The 20,853-nt window shown below is 36.6% G+C and overlaps 1 protein-coding gene across 1 annotated transcript in view; it reads right to left on the bottom strand.

Moving 5' to 3' along the window:
• The window catches only part of LOC145671425 (uncharacterized), a 97,835-nt gene that overhangs the window by 7,698 nt on the left and 69,284 nt on the right, over window positions 1–20,853 (bottom strand). The window contains exons 7-8 of the mRNA XM_081740598.1: window positions 13,141–13,239; window positions 7,107–7,233 (exon numbers count right to left, since the gene is read on the bottom strand). Coding sequence (XP_081596724.1) covers window positions 7,107–7,233; window positions 13,141–13,239 — 226 coding nt within the window. The remainder of the gene's footprint in view (window positions 1–7,106; window positions 7,234–13,140; window positions 13,240–20,853) is intronic.

Raw genomic sequence — 20,853 nt, 5'->3', positions numbered from 1 at the left:
TACTTTTTTCTTTTTTTTTGTTCATGTAATCTTCGTTGGCTTTTTTTTGGCTTTTTTTAAAATATTACTGAACTGTTCTTTATCCATATGTTTCTTCAGAATTTCTAGCCATTTTTTTTTAGTAGCTGGTGTTGGTTTCCACAGCTTCATTTTAGAAACATTTTGAAATTCTATATATCTGCCACTTTGCGGATTTAATACTTTAAACACATTTTTACCAACTTGTTTCCACAGTAAGTAAGGTTCACGGTATACTTCACACAGTTTGGCTATACGTTTGTTTACCAAGCTACTAATATTATACTGACGCAAGAAAACTAAGTTACCTTTACACAAAGTTCTTCGAGCTCTTTGATGAACGTTTAACTTTTTGTTTTGTTGCTGAATGATTTTTTTTTGCCGTAAGTCAGCCATTATTAATTTTTTATTTTAATTTATACCTTCTTGCTTATTTACTGTTTCGTTGTTTTTTACAATTTCAAAATGTGACAATGTAAATTTTTTTGGCTTGATGTTAAGATGTAATTCTGCAGGCGCTATTTCCAAACTGGCACTAATAGTATAGTTTAACAACAAACAAGCTTGCACAATATATTCTGGCCATGAGGAATGAGAATCGCGGCACAACACACGCAAAATTTTTTTTAAATTAGCATGGAATCTTTTGATGACATTTCCTTGTGCGTGATAAGGCGTAGTATAATGTATTTTGATGTTATATGCTTCCATAGCTTGTACGAATTTCTTGCCAATAAACTGTGGTCCATTATCTACTAAGATATTCATGAAAATACCAAGATGAAGCATGTATGACTCAGTAAGACATTTTGCTACACTTGCACTTGTTGCACGACGAAGTGGATATGCTACTAAATAACGTGAGTATACATCACACACTGTTAACAGATAAGTTTCGCCATGTTTACCTCGAGGTAGAGGACCAACTAAATCTGCTGAGACCAAATAACGTATGTTTTTCGCTGGCACTGATTGCATTAAACATTTCACTGGGTGATGGTCTACCTTCGTCCTCATGCAGACCTTACAATCAAGAATGTACGATTTAATGTCACTACGCATGGTTTTCCAGTAAAACATACGGGAAATGATATTAAACACTTTAATAAATTTAAAATGACCGTAATGATTATGATAGCCAATTAAAATATTTTTTACTAAACATGGAGGCACACACAATTTTAATCTGTTTGGGAAGTGAAAATTTTTCACCATTAAAATACCATTTTTTAAAGTGTAATTTTGTTTCCAATTTCGAGCACTACTACGAAAAGAATTTTTATTTGCACTGTTTTTACTTTTATTTATATTACTTTGTAAGTAACTAATAATAGGATGGTACTCGTCACATTTTCATTGTAATTTTGCAATTGTAGACGGATTTAAATCGAACACTTTTGATTGAACAGCCTGTATAGGGTTCACATTCACCATTAAATTTTTTTGTGTTGGTAACATACGAGATAAACAATTACTTAGTGTGTTAGTTTTGCCTTTGATGAATTTTATTTCATAATCGTAAGATTGAAGTTCAAGAGACCACCTCATTAGTCTTGCATTCCAATTACGCATACGTTTTAACTGCACTAAGCTTTTATGATCTGTTCGTATGTATATTTTCGCTCCTTTGAGCCAAACATGCCACTTACGAATACACCACACAAATGCAAGACACTTAAGCTTAATTATGGCATAGTTTTGTTTGTGTTTATTAAGAGTACGGCTTGCATATTTTAATATACACTTTTTACCGTCAATAATTTGATAACACACACAAGCCAACCCGAGTTTGCTTGCATTACTTTCGAGATAAAACGGCTTATTGAACTGTGGATGGTGTAACTTTACATCTTTCACTAATTCAGCTTTTAATGATTCAAATGCCTTTTGGTGTTCTTTTTTTTACTTCCATTTTTTTTTTTTCTAAAAGTTCGTAAAGGGGTTTAGCAATAACAGCATGACCTTTGATTGTTTGCGAATGCCACTGCACAGCACCAAGAAATGAGCGTAACATTTTTAAATTTTTAGGCACTGGTAACTTTTTGATTGCTTCAGCTGATTTCGGATCTTTTCGTATGCCTTCTGAAGATACGTAATAGCCTAAATAATTAATTTTACTTACACCAAAAATGCACTTTGACAAATTTAGCGTTATGTTTGCATTACTTAACAAACTAAGCACTTCATTTAACTGCTGTAAGAATTTTGGTACGCTTGTACAACCAAGAGCTACATCGTCCATATACTTGACTAATTTTTTTTGTAGCGGTAAAGGGAACACTTTATTCAAGCACAATTGCAGTACAGACGATCCATTTTTTACACCAAACACCATGCGTGTGTACTCATATAACGTTCCTTCGAACAAGAAGGCTAAATATGGCATAGAATCTTCTGTAATTTCACATTGTTGATACGAGCTAGTAAAATCAAGAGTACCTAGCACACGTTTTCCACTAAATTTAGCAAAGAGGTTGGACAACTTTTCTACACGCAGAGCTGGATTCTTAATGTGCACATTTAATGCTTTACAATTTGTTACTATTTTTAACGCTCCACTCTTTTTTAATACTACGTGCAACGGTAATAGATGACATGATGAACTAGGTCTAATTACACCCCACTTTAACAGTTTTCGGATTTCTTCACGCACTCCCTCCTTATATTTGTGCGGAATATCGTAAGGACGAGCAACAATGGGTTCATTTGTATTTACTTTTAATCGGTACTGAAATTTATTACACAGGCCAGGAAAATGGGCGAACACTTTCCTATGTTTCATTAACAACTGAAATAATTTTTCTTTATTGTTTTCACTAAACAGCGTAGCGCGTGTAACTGCATCCCTTATTTTATCTACTGTGAAATACAGATCCGGTGGGAAGTCCTCCACTAAGTCACTAGCTTCAATTTTCTCTAAAGGCTCGGCGCACCCACTGCGGAACACATTCACCGTTCTCGCATAAAAATCATTAAGGTCCCTTATCTCGGACAACACAACAATAGGGGCTACCTTGCACTTAATTTCACTTACATTAGCTACAATGACATTTTTACTATTTTTCTGTATTAAAGGCACTTTACCACTAATTCCTTGAAATTCAACACGCAAGTTACTTTGCTTAAAATCAATGACACTGTTTAGCTTTTCTAGAAAGTTTGCACCGAGTATTACATCTTTATGCAGTTTTGGTAACACAAGAAACTCAACTGGCACTTCCACATTTTCAATTCGTACCGGTAAGATAACCCTTCCTTTCACGTTCTTTTTCTTTCTTCCTAGAAAATCGCACAAAACGATATGCTCTCCTTTTTGCAAATGCACGTTTGCTACACACTTTGTTACTTCTCGAAAAATATTGTACCGTAATAGGCATAATTCTGATCCACTATCTAACAGACAAATTTTGGGTTGATCGTTTAACAAAATTTTTACTCTCATTGTGTTATGACCTAATTTACATTTGATCACTTCTTCTTCATTATCATTACTTATATAATCTTCTGCTTGTAAATCTTCTTCGTTGCACATATGTGGAAAAGTAATCCGGTTTACACTACTGAAATCCCTCCCCTTCTCAGCAATCAAGTGGGAGGGCGCTACTAGTTTAAAGGCACAGAACTTTGCGGGTAAAATCCACTTTGTTGGTATGGAAATTGACGTTGCTGATTGCTACCGTTATTTACACCAGGACCTCTATTAAATGTTGGAAACTAATTATTATTTTGATTTGGACTACCTTGAGAAGTCGTCGCACTACTTTGATTTTCGTTTGCCCTTGCACCTTGCGTTTCGCTTCGATTTTCATTTGCACTTGTGTTTTGTCGGCCATTACCTTGCGACTGATTACCACCGTTTGAGTTATTATTATTTTTGTTAAAATTACCTTGCCGTCCACGTCTATGAAATTTCCTTTTCCATCCCTGTTTGAAATTCGGACGCGCACTATTATTACTGCTTACTTTACTACCGTGTTTTACTTTCACATTGTTTACGCTAACACCTGTACCACCTTGCTGTTTCTGCTTATTACGCTGATTATCGTACATATTAGTAATTCCTGACAATCCTTCAATGGACTGTACACTCGCAAGGAACTGATTTATATTATCAGGCATAGAGCCCATCATAGCTAACTGGTACCGCTTGGGCAGGAGAGTGATGATGTGTGACAATGTAATGGTTGGATTTTCGTATTCTTCCAGAGCTTGAATTTGACTAAAACGCTCTGTCACAAAATCAACAACACTACTATAACGTTTTGGGTCAAACGGAATAGAACGCAAGTTACGCAGACGTGTGGCTTTCACTAAAGGACTCTCAAATGCATTCTGAAACTCTATCACAAATTCTTGAAAAGTTTGACACTTCTTACCGTGTAAATCGTACCATTTAAGTGCACTGTCTTTAAGAATCAATGGCATGATCATCAAATATTCACTTTGAGGCACTCCGGCGAACGACATTTCCCTACCGAAATTTTCCAAAAATGCACTTGCACTTTCCTTCATCATATCACCTGAAAATGTGGAGAGTTGTTTAATGTCTGTTAATCGCAATGAACAACGCCTTACATTCACTTTACTATTTCTTGCACGCTTAATGCGCGGACTTTCTCTTTCGGTTTTGATTCTTGACACGGTTCTCTTTATTACATCACTTTCCTCCTCTGTATCAGACACCGTTTGAGACCCCCGTATATCATGCACTGCATCGGCCAATTCACGTACACTTCTACGTATATCTTCATTCGTATTGAAACACTTTAATTCCACTGCTTCAATTTGTTCTATCAATTCCTGACGCACTGCACTAATACACTTATTCACATTATTAATTTCACCTGACAAATCATCTTTACATTGGGATATGTTTTCACGACACTCGCTACGTAGTTTCTTGATATCGTTTTGCATTTTTTGTTGGTTTACATTTATTGCCTCAACGTTTTTACTCACACGCTTTTGATTATCACTCAATTCGTTTTGGCTTTCATTTAACTTATTCTGATTTTCTTTAATTTTATTAATTGACGCACTCAGTTCCCTTTGCAAAGATAAGAGAACTGTTCTAAGATCACCCTTAGCCATGATGTTGCAAATATAACAAACTCGCTAACACAAATAATTGTCTAATTTCTGCAAAAATCTAAGAATGCAAATAATAAAAATATTCTAATTCAGACAGGATTTAGGCTTCAATATGCAAGGATGAATGCACTGGACAAGGATACAATGACACGAATTTCATGTACTATTAACTCTCTGAGATGGCGGCAAAATTACGCAGCAAGTTTTGAACATTAGAAATACCTAGGCCTATGTTCGTAAACACAAAAACTGAACATTTATACAAAAAGAAAGGTTTCTGCTTCGACACATTTATCCCGGCACCATTTTATAATGTTTACTTCGTAGGATGGTGATCCAGTTAGAGCAAGCATTATATTTGATAGTTGTAAATAGGACGTTTGCTCGAGCGTTGACGATGAAACAAGTTATTCGAAGAAAGCTCCTTTCAACGTTGACTACACATAAGCAAAATTTTACATACAACTTTTAAAGACACAAAAGATTCAGCATGATAATTTTGAAAATTAACAAATTACACAAATAAATTAAAAGTAAATTTTGCACTATGTACTTAATAGACAGCCACGAGGCATGGGAGACGACATGCACAATTGCAGAAAATATTTGTTAATTGATTTGAGAATTTTAATTATATTGATACTTACATTACTTTACATAGAGAAATAACTATTAAAAAAAAAGGTAATAGTAATGGATGTGTCCCTTAATGTGAAATATAACTCGATTTGATTAATCACAGAACATAATGAAACAGTGTCTTGTTGCAGCAGTGTAGAATGTGTTGTTAGCTGTTTATCCTGTTTTTGCCAAGTAAGTGTTTTCCGCTAAATTTCTTCAGCTCTCGCTGTTCGCGTGGGTTTCACGCGTTAAGTGACGTAAGAGCGGACAGAGCTGTGATTGGCTGAAGAAGTGTTGATTAAGGTCACTCCGCCCACATGCATTTGCTGCGTGAGAGAACACACATACATACATAGAGAACGTTGTTTGCTAGTTCTTTTAAATTAAAAAGAGAATTAAACTGCTTGAGCTGCATATTGCCAAAATGATGGATAAATGAGTTTATGACAACAGTCTTCAGCTAACCACATGGTCTTTTATTTTTGTACCGTCAATCAACTGTAGCCTATTATGTACCTCTCTTTATCCTAACACCATACTCTCCAACACGTCATACATGATACAGTTTCTCCTCCTCATTTCAATCACATCTACAACTGTTCTTTTCTCTCCCACTATTTCATACATCTCATTCGTTTTCCTTTCGATCCCTTATTACTTATGTTTAGTCCGTTAGGCGAAACTATTGAATAGAAACTAAAGGAAAGTGGACAACATCAAACGACCAATCGGTATTCTTTAAAAAATATTACATTTGATAAAATAATCATTTTGTATTTATTTATTTATGCCAAATAACTTCATTTATAAATGGAGCATGAAATAAGAATAAATTTTTATTTTCAAAATTGTTCTATAAAACGTAAGGAAAAGAACAGTATACAAAATCTAATATTTCACTCAAGAGAAGCATTTATTTTTTTAGTTATCATTACATCTATTCCTACAATTTATTATTATTATGCGATCAATATTAATATTAATATTAATCCTATAGCTGTTTATTAGTATTTTAGAAATATGTTTTAACTGTCATGGAATAAGTACTCCAGTCACGTGTTTTCTTATTGTATTCATTTACTGAAAAATAAAGGATATTCTTCTAGTGTGAATCCACACGTTAGTCATCGGGACACTTCCAGAATCTGAAGTTGTCCTTACTTCAATCTCGTATAAGAAGGGTTGTGCTGAAGAAGGTCCCGACACCATTTACTAATAATGTTACAAGATTTACCTTTACCTTTACCTTTTTTTTCTTTCTTTTTGTTTTCTGATATATATCCTATAGCGTCAATTAATAAATAACCTAAACTGTAATCAATAATCAATAATAATAATAATAATAATAATAATAATAATAATAATAATAAACATACCTTTTTCTTTCAGCCCTTTGCCGAAATTTCTGTACACCTGAATAGTATTGATAACAAGATATGTATGGACCACCAGCAACAGACTTCCAGTCGCATAGATTACAGCAAACATAAAAGAATCCGTCTCCTGAGATGAAAAGAGAAGGGAAAAATATACATGAAAAAGAAATGTAAATACAAGAAATAAACTTTAATCTTCACTCTCAAATCAGTTCGCTAGACTTTCTAGTACTGAGGCTGTAGGGTGATGTCTAACGCTAGTAATTTATACGAGGCACGTGCACAAAATAAGTATATTAGGGCCCTCGCAGGCAGTAGGAATTTGTTATTGCTATGCTGGTCACACTACTGTGTAGGTTAGCTCCTACCCTATCCAGCGAGCCTAATCACGCGTCAATACATCCAAAACTATGACCACAGTAACGTGTCCCGTGAAAGATGTCGATAAACTCTGCCGCTAGGTGCGAGATTCGCTCCGTTATCTCGTTGTGAAAGGTAAATCTTCGTCTGAAGCTTCTAACGATATCAAAACAATTGAGACGAGCAATTCAGAATAAGAGGAGGGGACTCCTGACGAAGGGAGTCTGCTTTCTGCACGAGAATGCCAGACGGCATACGGACAATGCAACAAACCAATTTTTGGAGTCATTCGGATGGAATGTTTTGAACCAAGCCGCGCATTCCCTTGACCTGGCGCCTTCAGATTATCATTTGTTCATCTTCCTGAAGATGCACATGGATTGGGGAAAAAAAAAATCAACTGACGAGGAAGTGAAGGTGGAAATGAAGAGAGGTAGCGGCAGACTTCTTTGAGCAAGGCATAAAAAAATTGATCTCTCGTCTCACTAGGTGTATCGAGCAAGAGGGATGGCGACTACGTGGAAAAATAGTTCACATTCTGTATGTACTGATGTAACTATGTAACAGTTTTATTTTAAATATTTTTTTGAAACCTAAACAAATCTAGTACACTTATTTTTTCGACATGCCTCGTACCAGGGGTTAAAATTGAATTAATTTACACATTTGCGAGAGATATGCTTCTGGTTAAATATCATACCAAACAACTAGCATTCACATGTTCTGAAAGAAAATACACAATATGTTTGAGGATATTAAATAAGGAAACAAGCTTCAATCCTGATACTGACAGTTTACAGTTGAGTAATTAAAAGTGTTTACGTGGTGTTGTTTACCCATAACTCTTTGCATAGTGGGTAGACAGTTTCATTAACTTTTAGCGGTGACTTGATAATCTGTTGGTCTCCTGGGGTCTGCTGTTCCGAGTTCAAATACTGAAAAGTTTCTTTTTTTTTTAACTTATGTGGCTAACATATAGGTGTGATAAAAAAAAAAATATGATGAATAATTTTGTTAGAAACAAAGTAGTAAGTTTACATGGAATTTGATTTAATCCCTTCCAAAGTACTGCCCTTGGTTAGCAATGCAATATCCCAACGTTGAATCCATGACTGGAAGCATTTCTGGAAGGCTTCTTTTGGAAGGGCCTTCACCTGCTCTGTCATGGCCCTTTCAATGTCAGGAATGGTGTCAAAACGTCTTGTTTTCAGCAAGCTTTTAATTTTTGGGAAGAGCCAGAAGTCGCATGGTGCTATATATGGAAAGCACAGCGATTGTGGACAGACAGGACTTTTTTTTATTTTTTAGCCAAAAAGCTCGCGGATAAATGTAAGGTGTGGCAAGGATCGTTTTCGTGGTGAAGAAGGAAGTCGTTTGCCCATTTAATCAGCGGTTAAAATGCTTTTCACGGACCCATACGAGATGTTTCGTTCTTCGAAAAGCTCTCGAATAGTCATTTGCTTGTTTGAACAAATCATCTGTGCCACTTTTGGCACGTTTTCATCTGTTTTTGACGTCGAAGGACGTCTCAATCGTTGCTCGTTTTCAACCGACTTCTTGCCGCTTTTGAATCGCTCATACACGTACCACTTGTAAACAGTCTTCAATGTCACCGCTTCATTGCCATACACTGATTTTGACATTTCGTGAGCTTCTTTGGCACTTTCTTGCAACTTAGAACAAAACTTAATGTTGGCTCGAGACATACAGTCTTAACACGTCCTCACTCTTCTGCCTCTGGAAGCCAACTAACGTGTCACAACTCGTTCAAACTAGACACTGACTCTACTAAAGGTTTAGGCTACCGGGATAACTTGTTGAAATGGATACAATATCGATAGATGGTACAGTGCAACTACAATGACCGTACGTTTTGATCATACCTTGTACAACAACTATTTGCTCTTTACTCATAAAAATAGGAGTATTTCACTTGCGGTGAGAGCAGTATGACAAGATCATGTCTTGAATTTCACTTGCGGTGAGAGCAGTATGAAGAGATCATGTCTTGAATTTCACTTGCGGTGAGAGCAGTATGACAAGATCATGTCTTGAATTTCACTTGCGGTGAGAGCAGTATGACAAGATCATATCTTGAATTTCACTTGCGGTGAGAGCAGTATGACAAGATCATATCTTGAATTTCACTTGCGGTGAGAGCAGTATGACAAGATCATGTCTTGAATTTCACTTGCGGTGAGAGCAGCATGACAAGATCATGTCTTGAATTTCACTTGCGGTGAGAGCAGTATGACAAGATCATGTGTTGAATTTCACTTGCGGTGAGAGCAGCATGACAAGATCATGTCTTGAATTTCACTTGCGGTGAGAGCAGCATGACAAGATCATGTCTTGAATTTCACTTGCGGTGAGAGCAGTATGACAAGATCATGTCTTGAATTTCACTTGCGGTGAGAGCAGTATGACAAGATCATGTCTTGAATTTCACTTGCGGTGAGAGCAGTATGACAAGATCATGTCTTGAATTTCACTTGCGGTGAGAGCAGTATGACAAGATCATGTCTTGAATTTCACTTGCGGTGAGAGCAGTATGACAAGATCATGTCTTGAATTTCACTTGCGGTGAGAGCAGTATGACAAGATCATGTCTTGAATTTCACTTGCGGTGAGAGTAGCATGACGAGATCATGTCTTGAATTTCACTTGCGGTGAGAGCAGTATGACAATATCATGTCTTCAATTTCACTTGCGGTGAGAGCAGTATGACAATATCATGTCTTCAATTTCACTTGCGGTGAGAGCAGTATGACAAGATCATGTCTTGAATTTCACTTGCGGTGAGAGCAGTATGACAAGATCATGTCTTGAATTTCACTTGCGGTGAGAGCAGTATGACAAGATCATGTCTTGAATTTCACTTGCGGTGAGAGCAGTATGACAAGATCATGTCTTGAATTTCACTTGCGGTGAGAGCAGCATGACAAGATCATGTCTTGAATTTCACTTGCGGTGAGAGCAGCATGACAAGATCATGTCTTGAATTTCACTTGCGGTGAGAGCAGTATGACAAGATCATGTCTTGAATTTCACTTGCGGTGAGAGCAGTATGACAAGATCATATCTTGAATTTCACTTGCGGTGAGAGCAGTATGACAAGATCATGTCTTGAATTTCACTTGCGGTGAGAGCAGTATGACAAGATCATGTCTTGAATTTCACTTGCGGTGAGAGCAGTATGACAAGATCATGTGTTGAATTTCACTTGCGGTGAGAGCAGTATGACAAGATCATGTCTTGAATTTCACTTGCGGTGAGAGTAGCATGACGAGATCATGTCTTGAATTTCACTTGCGGTGAGAGCAGCATGACAAGATCATGTCTTGAATTTCACTTGCGGTGAGAGCAGCATGACAAGATCATGTCTTGAATTTCACTTGCGGTGAGAGCAGTATGACAAGATCATGTCTTGAATTTCACTTGCGGTGAGAGCAGTATGACAAGATCATGTCTTGAATTTCACTTGCGGTGAGAGCAGTATGACAAGATCATGTCTTGAATTTCACTTGCGGTGAGAGCAGTATGACAAGATCATGTCTTGAATTTCACTTGCGGTGAAAGCAGCATGACAAGATCATGTCTTGAATAACAGAGTTCTTGGTGAAGATTATGTTCACTTTAGTTCTCCACCGGTATTACTAACTCGATGATTAACACGCTCTCTTTATGTACCTATTTTCACATGATCAGATTTTTTTTAAGGATGTTATATACGAGGTGTGCTCAAAAAATATCGAACCTTATTCTTTCCCTCGTAAACCAATGAAGAGCGTGAGACTTTCTTCAGTATAGAAGTGGAGGGGACACTCATGCGCAGTCGTGAATCTTTGCCCCCCTAGAAAGAGTCAGTCGCTGACAGTCGGCCAACGAGTGAAGACGTGAAGTGAAAATGAAATGAAATGAAATCTTTTGAGTCTTACGTCCCACGGTTCTGCCGGTTAGGCTAAAGGAGATGGTGATGATGAGTAATGAATGAAATGGTGGAATTTAGAGTGGGAGGAAACGGGAGATCCCGGGAAAACTCACGCACACGGTGTTTGTCCATCACAAAGTTCACTTGGTGGGGGCTGGGATCGAACCCGGGACCCCAAGCACCAGAGGTGAACGCTCTACCACTGAGCCACCGCAGCCCCTCCAAGACGTGAAGTGAGCGGTTGTCAGATTTCAGTTTTTTGTAAAATGAGAGAAAAACTTTAGCAGCGATATTGCATCATATTTTGTCAAAAGCTTGGCGATACCGAAGCGGAGGCCATTGAATTGAATCGGTACATTCAATTTTGAACGAGAATTTGGGCGTGAGGAGAGTGTCTCCGAAATTTGACTCAGGTTTTCATCGCCAAACACAACACCCCTGTGTGTCGTCAGGCTCACTTACTCATCCAACATGGCTCCGTGTGACTTTCGGTTATTTTCCGAAGCTGAAAATGCCACTAAAAAGTACCCAATTTGAGTCAAGAGAAGACATCATGCTAAATGTGACAACTTCGTTGCTCACCATCCAAAAACTGCGTTCCAGAAATGTTTCCAGCAATGGCGGGAGCGCTGGGAGAAGTGTGTGCATTACCAAGGAAAATACTTTGAAGGGGATTATTGTTGCGGATTTTCAAATTAATAAATGTATTTTTTGCCAACCAAAGGTTCGATACATTTTGAACACACCTTGTAGACACTGAAATTTCACCGAATTCAAGTAAATCTAGGCTGACATCGTACGGTGGTCCCGAGAGCGAAAAAGACAGACAAAAATATTGACACAATTAACTAAAGAAACTACAATACCTAATATAAAATCACTTGTAGTTCGCTAAACTACTAAAACCAGTACTCACAGAAAGTTTGAAGTCTCTAGAGGTCCCGTCTAGCTTGCTTTTGGACACGAATACAAGGTTTTATCCATACTTTGTCCTTTACTTCTGTAGATATGCACATAGGATCATCATTTTCGAAGACTTTTTTTTTTCTTTTTTCCTTTGGAAATTCAACTAAGCTTTAAAATAGCGGGTCAAAAATCCTCGTACTCATAAAATGTCAAAATACTATATCAGAGTTCGAATTACTGCGGAAATAAAGGGGATATTCCCCTCTGTAAAGAAACAAAACTACCGTAAGTTTATATATGGATGTGTACTGCAAAAATATACTGCACGTGTCTTCTTAAATACACGTCATAATTCTATAAAAAAATCATTAACTAGCTTATTGACTGTATTAAAAATAATAATCCAATACAAAGACACAACATTATTTTAAATACTGAAATGTAGAGACGAGCTCACCCATCATGCAGTTTATTCATTTATTGGGGAAAAGGCTGTAACCGCTGTCCTACGAATCAATTTGTCTGTAGCTGGACCAATTGAAAGTTTATTTTCAAACTGAAGAAAGTATCTTCTGTGTTAGATACATAGGGAGCTAATAGTAATTGCTATCTGTTGCGACGAGGTTACTGAAATCCTAGGGGCAAAAAAGATTTTGTGTCCGCTAGGTCTCTGTGCCATAATAATACATATAATTTGCTGGGACAAAATAATCTGTACGTATTATGGAACTGTTGGGGGGAGGGGGAAGGCTTTTATTGTATTTGCTTTTAAGCCCATACAAATACAATAAAAAATGTAACAATGTCTTAAATTATATAACAGTCTAAAATACTTACATGTAGGCCTGTTTGTATAAATCTCCATATAACATACGAAGGTTGCGATATACTCAGAAATAAGAAGAATGCTACACCTATCTTGTTTTCAAGCCGCATCTAGAACCAACACAGAAGAAAAATAAACTATAAGAAGAACATGTTGAAACAACTAAAGCAAAAATTATTGTGTACTTTATATAACTCTGCTGTATCAATTCTATCCGTTATGCTGATTTTTATACCTGTTCGTTTATACTATTGCATCTGGGAAGCACATTACTTGTAACATTTTATAGTCTACAAATATTTCGAGTATTTGTTCATAAAAATTTGCATCCAGCCAGACAAAATAAGTTCAAATTACGAAGGCAGGACTAGCCTGAATGATTCATTGATATTGAAAAAGCTGTATTTTCAAAAGTGTTACATGTACACTACATACATCAAAGATATATGAAAAGAACCACACACTCTCTAAGTCTATACACCCTCTACAACTGTTCAATATGCGCCCCTTTGGTGACACGACACACGTCCAGGCGATACTCGAGTTTATTCCATACATTTTGTAGCATAGTCCTGACAATTGCCTGCACTGCTGCGTTCTTTGAGTTCGACTAAGGATTGCGGTACTGGGAATACGTAAACAAGGTCCTTAACATTTCCCCATAGGAGGAAGTCACAGGGCGTTAAATCAGGAGATCTGGGAGGCCAGATGCTTTTCCCTTTACACAAGCAACCAGTATCCTTGAATTGCCGATACTACCACAAAATGCTTTGTTTCCAGGAGGTTCTTTTAAATAATCTCCTCTGAAAGCACGTTGCACTGCTATAACAAACGAACATCTGGCATATTCAAGCACACAAAAACTTTTTCTTGCTTTTCCTCCATTTTCGACAGGTACTAACCTCGTACTGCCGCACTGCACCCTCCCACACCTGATCGGAAAGGTACTGGACTCGTGCTGCTACACAGTACAAAGTTGGTGAGTTTGTGGTTCTTTTCATAGATCTTTTGTGTGTGTATGTGTAACACTTTTGAAAATTTACCCTTTTTCAAAACGAATAAATCATTTATGCTAACCCTGTATTTTCAATACCTCACAAACTTAGATGAAAATTGCAGTAGAAATCTTGATTTTATGAAATACAGGGTGGCTCAAAAGTAGGGATTACAGTCCCGTGCTAACCAGCTCACTGCATTTTATATCATTTCTTATTGTTGTCCGTCAGGTAGACTTAGTTTGTTTATTATTTGTTTATTATTTGTTTTTACTTACATTTTAAGCTCAGATGAGCCGAAGCAAATACACTCATAAACTATAATGTTATGTTTGATCAATGCAGAGGTGTATATCTACTTTTGGGCCACACTGTATTACAAGAATTTACTCTTACTTGCTCTTCACTTTTCACTGCACTTAAAAAGATCAGAAAAATATCACCCACATACTTTAGCGAAATGGCATATTAAGTTAGTAAATAAACGAGAAAGAAAAAATAGAAAAAAAGAATAGGGTTCATATTCTACAAGAAATCACGTCAATTATTGAAAGAATTATCAAGAAAGATAACTTTAATGTTATCGAAGTTTCTTCAAAGCATATTAAGAATAATCTATCAGAGCATAAAAGTTATTTCACACGGCTTCAATAATTCCTGATATACCTTCCTTGTCTCTAAAACATCGTTTGGTGCGTACAATGTAACCTGTGGGTATCAATAATCATATTATTTAAGAAAAGTGTTTGTTTATATAAAGTATCAGGCTTATCAAAGCACCTAAAGGGCAAAGCATATATTAAAAACATGGTTTAGCTATGACAAATTCCCTTATCCCTACTTTCAGCAAATACAGCATTTTGAAAACGAAATTTTCAGAAATGATAGGTTATTAAAATCTATTTAATAGTACTGGTATGTTGATGACTATATTTCTTTATCAAAAGGAGCAACAAATGGCATTTTTCTCAGACGAATATTATTTAATCTATTATATAAAATTGAAAATGTGACTGTTAAATCATAATTCTTGAACTACCCGACTGATCTCGATCATTTTCAACATAGATGGGGTTCGGGCCTGGGATGGTTATCATTTCGGTTTGACGGTGCAATGTAATGGAGAGGGTGGGGCTGGAGGATTTATATAGGGTTATTGAAAAAGCGTTTTGGATCGTCTGGCAAATTTTTGTTTCCCGATTGCCGACATTGTTTTGTATTGTAGCTCTACCCACAAACATTCTGATCGTCGCCTTAGTCTAAATTTCTCGCATTTCTTCAGTCTGTCTATAACCATGGAGCATTACCTATAGCGCAACGTGTGCTAATTGTGAAAATTTTCTATTAGAACGGAGAAAGTTGTGCAGCAACTGTCTGGCGACTTCGCGCGGTTCTAGAGCGAAATGAGGCACCGAATGAATCAACAGTTCACAGACTTGTGGAAAAGTTATGCAACAGTGAATATTAGAAGTCCTGGGCGTCATCGTAGTGCTTGTTCTGAGCAAAACATTGTGGTGTCTGGCAGTCATAGCGAATTTCACGAACAGAGTTATTGCATGCCAGCGCAGTAGAGGAGGTCATATGCCCGATGTCATTTATCATACCTGAAATCGGAATGTCTGATGAACATGTTTATGAATTTTGTTAGTGTGTTTTGAAAAAATAAAGTTCATAATTTGATCTAACAAACCCGGCGCGCTTTTTGGATAACCTTAAATAAATAAATAAATAAAAGTGACTATGTTTGTGACTTAATAACTCTTGAACCACTAGATCGATCTCGATGAAATTTTCACCATAGATGAGATTTGAACCTGGGATATATTTTATCATTTTACTTTGACGGTGCAACTTGGGAAGGGGAAGGTGGATATATATATATATATATATATATAAATGATCGAATATGACCGATATTATTGTCGAATCCGTAGTTTTCGGAGTCACTGAGATGAACAGTTACACTTCCAAGCCATTTAAAATCTGAAATCAGCTCAACTTGGGGGAGAACGATTTATAAAAATGATAGCATTTAAGTAATAGCAAAAATGACTAACTAACTGTACATATTAGGAGGTAGTTGACGCTAGTTAATCTATAAAATTCACAGTAGAGATATAGTGATTTTTTATATCTAATATTTTTTAAAGGTAAGTTTTCGCAAAAATTAAGCAAAAAGAAAAAAAGGGGGGAAGGGAATACATTGACAGTACACCAGCACACTTTTATTCAACTATATCAAATACGTGGATGAATAAATTGAAAAGGTACTCAGGGCCGCGGTAGCTTAGTGGTAGAGCGTTCACTTCTGATGCATGGAGTACTTGAATCGATCCAGCTCGCGCCAAGTGAGCTTTGTGGTACACAAACACCGTGTGCGTGGGTTTTCTCGGGGTTCTCTCGTTCCTTCCCACTTTCTTCATTTCACCATTTTATTCATTTCTTATCATCACCGTCTCCTTTAGCCTGGCCTGCGTAATCGTGGGACGTACAACTTAAAGATACCATTTCATTTTTTCGAAAGGTACTCACTTTGCTCTATCCTGTTACGTATTAATTCAAATAATCATTAATCATCGAAATTTCGCTGATTATGATGTCATCACTGTCAAAACATGGGCAGGAGAAAACGAGTTCGGTGGATGATAATGAATTACATTGGCAACATCTATATACAGGTTTATACAAAGAACAAAACTAATAAAGTGGGAGATATCTAGAAAAACTTCACTGTTCACATAAAAACACAAGACACCAAACACTGTTTTCATTGGAACGAAAGTATCTAAGGAAACAACGTGACCCCGCCGTTTCACAGCAAGCCACACCACCATTTGACGTGTGTTAAGAGAAGTAGATAGAGCAACATGTATCTTCACTGCTATACCCCCTCAGTTTATTCATTTATGCAGGGTGTTACTAAGATGTATCGCAACATTTTGGAAACAGATTGCTCACATCAAACTAAGGAAAAAATAAAGTTCATATGGACCTATGCTCGAAAGTGGATAGTTTCAGTTATAGGGTGCCGAAAACGTGAAATAAGTTAACTTTGAAAGCTCATAGCTCCACTAGTATGGAATCTATCGTAGTCGGGACAAGACATCACTGGGAAACTGGTATGTGAACTATCCAAATATCCATGTTTAAGAATACTCCAGTACTTGCACACCAATTTTTTTTAGAGAGGTACGTGGAAAGTGAACAAGTACTCCCAAACAGCCTCTCTAAAAATGATTGTGCATGTACCGGAGGTTCTGAAAGATGGATATTTGGATAGTGCATATACTAGTTTCGCAGTAATGTCTTGATCCAATTACGATCGTCCTATAATGGTGAAACTATGAATCTTTAAAGTTCATTTTTTTACTTTGATGAAGAGGCACGGGCTTAAGGGTCTTCACTACAGCGAAATTAAACTACCGCTAATTTTAGAGTTTTTCTGTAATATCTTCTAAACAAATAAAAATATTGAAAAAGCAGAAACGTAGTGAACTAGACAATACAATTTTGCATGTGATACCATTATCACAAATCATCTATCTGCTTTCGATTTGCAACTGTAGATAGATTTAGCATTTTTTGCGGGTTCTGTAAATAGCGGCATACCAAAAGCAGATATGTGAAGAGTAGTAAGGGTATCACATGCAAAATCGTATTGTCTAGTTCACTACGTTTCTGCTTTTCGAATATTTTTCTTGGTTTTGAAGATATTACAGAAAAACTTTAAAATTAGCGGTAAATTAATTTCGCTGTAGTGAAGATCCTTAAGGCTAAGCCCTGGTGTAACCTCAACTCTAAAGGGATTTGGCATGCTAATCCTACTCTACTACTTACTTGGGTCGTAGTTCCTGTAGCGTTTTCGGCACCCTATAACTACGATACTATGCACTTTCGAGCACAGGTCTATAGTACGCGACAAAACATAACCAATTTTTTCCTCGAAGGTCAAGATCTAAGGGTTTACTTGTCCCTACCATAAATCCTTCATTGTAACTAGATTCCGGCGTTGCCGCTCCAACTCAGGTAGAACTGTATAAAGCTCTCAGTATGGCTAACCCCATTACGGTTATCATAGTAGCCCGAGCCCGTCAGACCTCTAAACACATTACCCCACAGAAATGAGTGCCATAAGTCCAGGCCTTCTAAAGGCTGTTGCGCCAGGAATTTAGTTATCATTATTATTATTGCTAATATTAGTAATAGGCTTAATAAAAATTCTGCCTGTTTATCGGCTCTGCTTGTAAGTATATTATTTCTAACTTTAAGACATAGTTATACAGGTCAATATATAATTGATCAGTTTCTTTCTGTGATTCGTCACGTGTATATAAACTGGACAAACTACAAATTAGGATATTATACACAGGAAATTAATAATGATAGCTTTATTACTGAGATATTAACCTTCATACCTTCATACCTTCATATGAGGATTTAGGTACTTAATAGAATGCTTTTTAATCATTTCTTTTTTTTTAAAAAAAAAGAAAATGTTTTAAATTGTCATTATAGACAGATGGCCTGTCGAATAATAATAATAATAATAATAATAATAATAATAATAATAATAATAATAATAATAATAATAATAATAATAATAATAATAATTATTATTATTATTATTATTATTATTATTATTATTATTATTATATTAATAGGATAGAAAATTACTTGTTGAATGACCTGTACGTATTTTATCCCTATTTTAAATGGTTATTCTGGTTTTATGTATCTGCTTATTGGTTCGCAACACTCAGAAAGAAGAGTTCGAGACTTCATTGGTTACCCTGGCGGCAGGGAGAGCGGCTAAGCTTTTGTAATACCGGCAACATTCAACTGGTTGACAAACCAACAGTTTTACTGCTGATAAGAAAACTTGGTTTAGCTTTGAAAACCACTATATATGATTTTTTTTTTCTTTTTATCATTTTGATGTGAGGAATCTACTCCCAAAATATTGTGACAATTTTTTGTAACACCCTGTATTTACTTGATGTTATTTCCTTTGCTCCTATTTTCATCCTCCGTGAACAAGGCTCCGAAGGAGAGCAAAAACTTTGCCAGAAATCAGAGTTTGAAGTTAGTATGATGAAAGGCTGGTTGAGCAGAGTTTGGCATCCCTTTCAGCAACGAAACTTTATAAGACGTGGACCTAAAACTTAACATGGAGCGAACTCGGGTCTCCCACAGCAAAGGCGCGTACGCTAACCATAGCAATGAAAGAGCTCAAAAGGATCTAAACTAATTAAATTCCAACATTGGCACTCTCAACCAAAGTTGGAATAACATTACTGACATGTTCTATCCGCACTGAACCTGTATTTTCTTAAGTAATCTGTCTTTATGCTGATACCAGAGAAAACCAGACAATTCTCTCTACCCTTAAGCTTCCTCGTCGCTTTGACGTGGGAGATCCGGGTTCGATTCCCGGCGGAAGCTCATGTGGTTCGGATTCCACGTTCAGATGTTGGATAATATTCCATACAGCCAGGCTGCTGAAAAGGGCGCTAAACTGAAAATCAAAATCAATTCTCTTTATCCGTCTTTTCCCACTAATGTCGGGTCTGATGAATTTTCACCATAAAGCCCTGTCCCGGAACTCTTCCCCTGTTAGTAATTGTTATCATATCCATTCATTTCCTTCTTGGTCTCCCTCTACCTCTCTTGCTATGCACTTCCATTGCCATCATTCTTCTGATCGTTTGCTCTTCTTTAGTGATCTTTATTATGAACTAATTTGGAGGATATTCATTTTATTTTGTGCGATGGACATAAAGAAGTACATTTCCTTTCCATTTCTGCATTTTCTTTCTTTTTACATTATAATGCACTCTTTGTTCACGTTTGAACCTCACCCGTGGGAACTATTCTGATAACGTATTCTCACATATCTTTCTTCTACGTCACGATAATGCTCCAGCCAATGAGGGTACATGTATAGAAGAAATGAATAAAACTTCGTATGATATAAGGGGTTGGAGACCTTCATTTTACGCCTGGGTTCTCCAACCATAGGCAAGGCTTCATGGAAGAAGAGGGAAGAGCGACATTTTATTCTACAAGATGGTGGGATAACACACAGACCTACGTTGTGTGTCGTGCTCAATTCTTCTGTTATTATTATTATTATTATTATTATTATTATTATTATTTCATTCATTTCTTAAACCTCTGTGTAAGTGTGTAGAAAGATAAGAATATGAATAATACTAGTAAATTAGATCATGTGTGTATTTAATGCAGGATTTCTCCTTTGTGCATGTTATGTGCGTAATATTTCGTCATAGTATGTTTTATCTATAACTGTTCAATCCATAACTTTTAATATAGTGGTTTATTGCTGTTGTTTGTGATGAGGTTGGAACAAGACTTCGTTTTCTTTAAATCGCATCACAATTTGCAGGAAAACAGTATTTGTGTACAGATAGCTTTGTGTGCATTCAGGTTGACATTAGCAAAACTGTTAATGCACGGGTGCAGAACGGATTCCAAGTTCGATTCCCGAGCTTGGTTGTCACGTTGGTTTATCTTGCCATCCGCCACACATTCTTTCTTGGATCTTCTTAGATATCTCTACAACCTTAGTTGTTTCCCTTACTTTCACATTCCGCACTCTGCTTCTTCTTGTTATCCCACACATTCAGCGCAGGACTCTCATTTCCGTAACATTCAATCTTTCTTCCCTGTGGTTTCTATTTGGTCATGTTTTTGCTCTGTATACCATTG

This window comes from Thermobia domestica, chromosome 15 (assembly GCF_964235325.1).
Source record: "Thermobia domestica chromosome 15, izTheDome1.hap1.1, whole genome shotgun sequence".
Taxonomy (NCBI): Eukaryota; Metazoa; Arthropoda; class Insecta; order Zygentoma; family Lepismatidae; genus Thermobia; species Thermobia domestica.
This window is presented reverse-complemented; position numbering and strand designations above follow the sequence as displayed.